This window comes from Marmota marmota, unplaced genomic scaffold (genome assembly GCF_001458135.2).
Source record: "Marmota marmota marmota unplaced genomic scaffold, marMar, whole genome shotgun sequence".
Taxonomy (NCBI): domain Eukaryota; kingdom Metazoa; phylum Chordata; class Mammalia; order Rodentia; family Sciuridae; genus Marmota; species Marmota marmota.
In genome coordinates this window covers 1-2960 of record NW_026000335.1, presented here as the reverse complement: position 1 = coordinate 2960, position 2960 = coordinate 1, and the positions used below count along the sequence as shown (strand labels likewise).

General features: G+C 53.3%; 1 protein-coding gene across 1 annotated transcript; it reads left to right on the top strand.

Annotated features, from left to right (window-relative positions):
• Nucleotides 1-112: 112 nt before the first annotated feature.
• Nucleotides 113-2041, top strand: LOC107134916 (filamin-A-like). The gene is made up of 4 exons (XM_015476913.2): nt 113-346; nt 506-724; nt 808-1011; nt 1528-2041. Exons 1-4 carry the CDS (start codon nt 151-153, stop codon nt 1713-1715), a joined length of 807 nt encoding a protein of 268 aa, XP_015332399.2. The 5' UTR covers nt 113-150; the 3' UTR covers nt 1716-2041.
• The last annotated feature ends 919 nt before the right edge of the window (nt 2042-2960 follow it).

The window sequence follows — 2960 nt, the reverse complement described above, 5'->3', positions numbered from 1 at the left end:
TGCCCAAAACAGCCCTGGAAGCAGCAGAGTGGGCTCCATGGAGCTGCTGGGCTCTCATTGGTGATCAAAAAAAAAATGGATAGAGCTAGGACTGAGGCTATTCCTCTCAGACATTTGCTGCTTATACATAAGGGACCCCTGGCCCACAGCATGCCCTTCTACTCCTCAGATAAGTATGCTGTACGATTCATCCCACGGGAAAATGGCATCTACCTGATAGATGTCAAGTTCAACGGGACCCACATCCCTGGAAGCCCCTTCAAGATCCGAGTTGGGGAACCTGGGCATGGAGGGGACCCAGGCTTAGTGTCCGCCTATGGAGCAGGCCTGGAAGGTGGTGTCACAGGTAGGTCTGTGTGCAACTTTCACTGCAGATACAGCTGCTAGGGTCCGGCTTCTGAGCCTTTGGTGGTAAAAAAAAATGTGGAGGTGACAAGCCTGTGCTGGGTGGCTGAGGACAGGGAAGTGGGCTACGTGGGCTCTGCCTGACCTCCCATTCTCCCAGGGAACCCAGCTGAGTTTATCGTGAACACGAGCAATGCAGGAGCTGGAGCCCTTTCGGTGACCATTGATGGCCCCTCCAAGGTGAAGATGGATTGTCAGGAGTGCCCTGAGGGCTACCGCGTCACCTATACCCCCATGGCACCTGGTAGCTACCTCATCTCCATCAAGTATGGTGGTCCCTACCACATTGGGGGCAGCCCCTTCAAGGCAAAGGTCACAGGTGAGCCTAAGATCAGGCTGTTGGCACCTACCCAGTGACTGACACTCCAGCCACCTCTTAGCCTCACCTATTTTGCCCTATAGGCCCCCGCCTCGTCAGCAACCACAGCCTCCATGAGACATCATCAGTATTTGTGGACTCCCTCACCAAGGCTGCTGGTGCCCCACAGCATGGAACACCAGGTCCAGGTCCTGCTGATGCCAGCAAGGTTGTGGCAAAGGGCCTGGGGCTGAGCAAGGCTTATGCAGGACAAAAGAGCAGTTTCACAGTGGACTGCAGCAAAGCAGGTAGGCAGCTCTGCCCCTGTCTTCCAGAAAGACCAGACCAGAAATAATGGGATGAAGCCAGGTGTGGTAACATATACCTCTAATCCCAGTAGTTTGGGAGGCTGAGGCAGGAGGATTGCAAGTTCAAAGCCAGCCTCAGCAAATTAGTGAGACCCTGTCTCATAATAAAGAATAAGGTCTGGAGACATGGTCAGTGCTTAAGTCCCCTGGGTTCAATCCCTGGTGCCAAAAACAAATAATGGGATGGGAGGAATGGGAACCACCTTTAGGGTTGTGGCTGTCATTTGTAATGTCACTTCCCATGTGGACCTCTATGCCTTCTCTGCCCCTCAAGAAATGCCTTGGGGAGCTGGAATTTCCTCTGCTTCCCTGGGTAGGGGAGGGTGCTGGCAGCTTTCTTGGAAGGGCTAGTGTCCCAAAACAGGTAGAGAAAAGATATGGGAATGGGGTTAAGGGGGTTAGTCACAGCTGAAGGAAAGAGACTGGGACCTGAGCCTGTAGCCCTTCCTACCTCAGGCAACAATATGCTGCTGGTGGGAGTCCATGGCCCAAGAACACCCTGCGAGGAGATCCTGGTGAAGCATGTGGGAAGCCGGCTCTACAGTGTCTCCTACCTGCTCAAGGACAAAGGGGAGTACACACTGGTGGTCAAGTGGGGCGATGAGCATATCCCAGGCAGCCCCTACCGTGTCATGGTACCCTGAGCCTGGTGCCCATGCCAGCCAGCAGCTTCCATGACAAGAAGTGTTCCCATGCCTTCCCGACCCCCTAGGCAGTCCCACCTTCTTCCCTTGAGCCCTGGCCTGCCTTGGCCATCCCATCACTGCAGTCGCCCCTGTCCTACGCTGTGCTCACCTGCCTTCCCAGCCAGCCTTTAGCCTCTTGGCTTTCCCTTGGGCAGAGGGAGCCACTTGGTGGCACCGCTTGTCTTCTTTGGTTTGGGGAGGGGTATGAAGTGGGGATCTTATGCACGACCACCTGCTAGTTATCTTTCCCAGTCAAGAGGAATAAAGTTTTGCTTCCATTCTGAGTGGCTATAGTTCTCATGGGGGTTGATGTCAAACCAAACTGACAAGGACACCAGCAGGGCAGAAACATGGGTCCAGTGCAGGCTGCTGGATCTCCAGGTAGTCCTCCTGGTGCATATGGGCACCTGCTTTACCTCACCTCCTAACTCTTCAGAAGCTTCATCTGCACCTGCTTCTTCTCTGCCTCTCTGGATTATAACCATTGCAGGATGAAGGATCTGTGGAGCTCTAAGAATGGAGTCTAGGAAAAAAAGGCCACACTGCAAGAGACTAAATGCCAGCAAGGAAGGTCCACTGCTGTCTAGGGTGGGATCAAGAAGACACTCTGGTGGAGATTACCAGATAAGGAGTCTTGAAATTGCAGCAAGTCCTAGCCATCAACCAGGAACCCTGAACTTGCTACAAACCCTCTGAATAAGGGATTATCCTAAAATCCCCTGCCCCAGCAGGCTGAGTCTCAGGGCCCCTAAGTGAACAGGGCCCACTCTAAGGGAAGCATGGTGCCTTTGATGGTTCTACCTTCCCTGGGTAGGCCTGGTTATGGATGTCTTAGTCCCTTTCTCAATACCCTTTCTGCATGCCAAGGTCAATGCTGGCAAGTAGCTTCAGCCGGAACCCAAATCCCTGCCAGAGCCAGCACCACCACTCCACTCACAAGCAAGGGCCTTGAAGCAAGAGTCTCTGGGTCAAGGCATACCTGCCTCAGCTCATGAGCACCTGACACTGTCTATGAGCTCTGCTAGAACTGCCTTCAGATAGAAACCCAGAGCCTTTGGACCAATGCCAGTTAGGAAGATGGGGGAGGGGAGGAGACTGGCGATATATATGCGAAACCCCTAAAGCCGAATCCTTATGAGTGATCTGAATAGTGTATAGGTAGGGGGACAACATGGGCAGCAGTAGGTCTTTTGGGATTCTAAT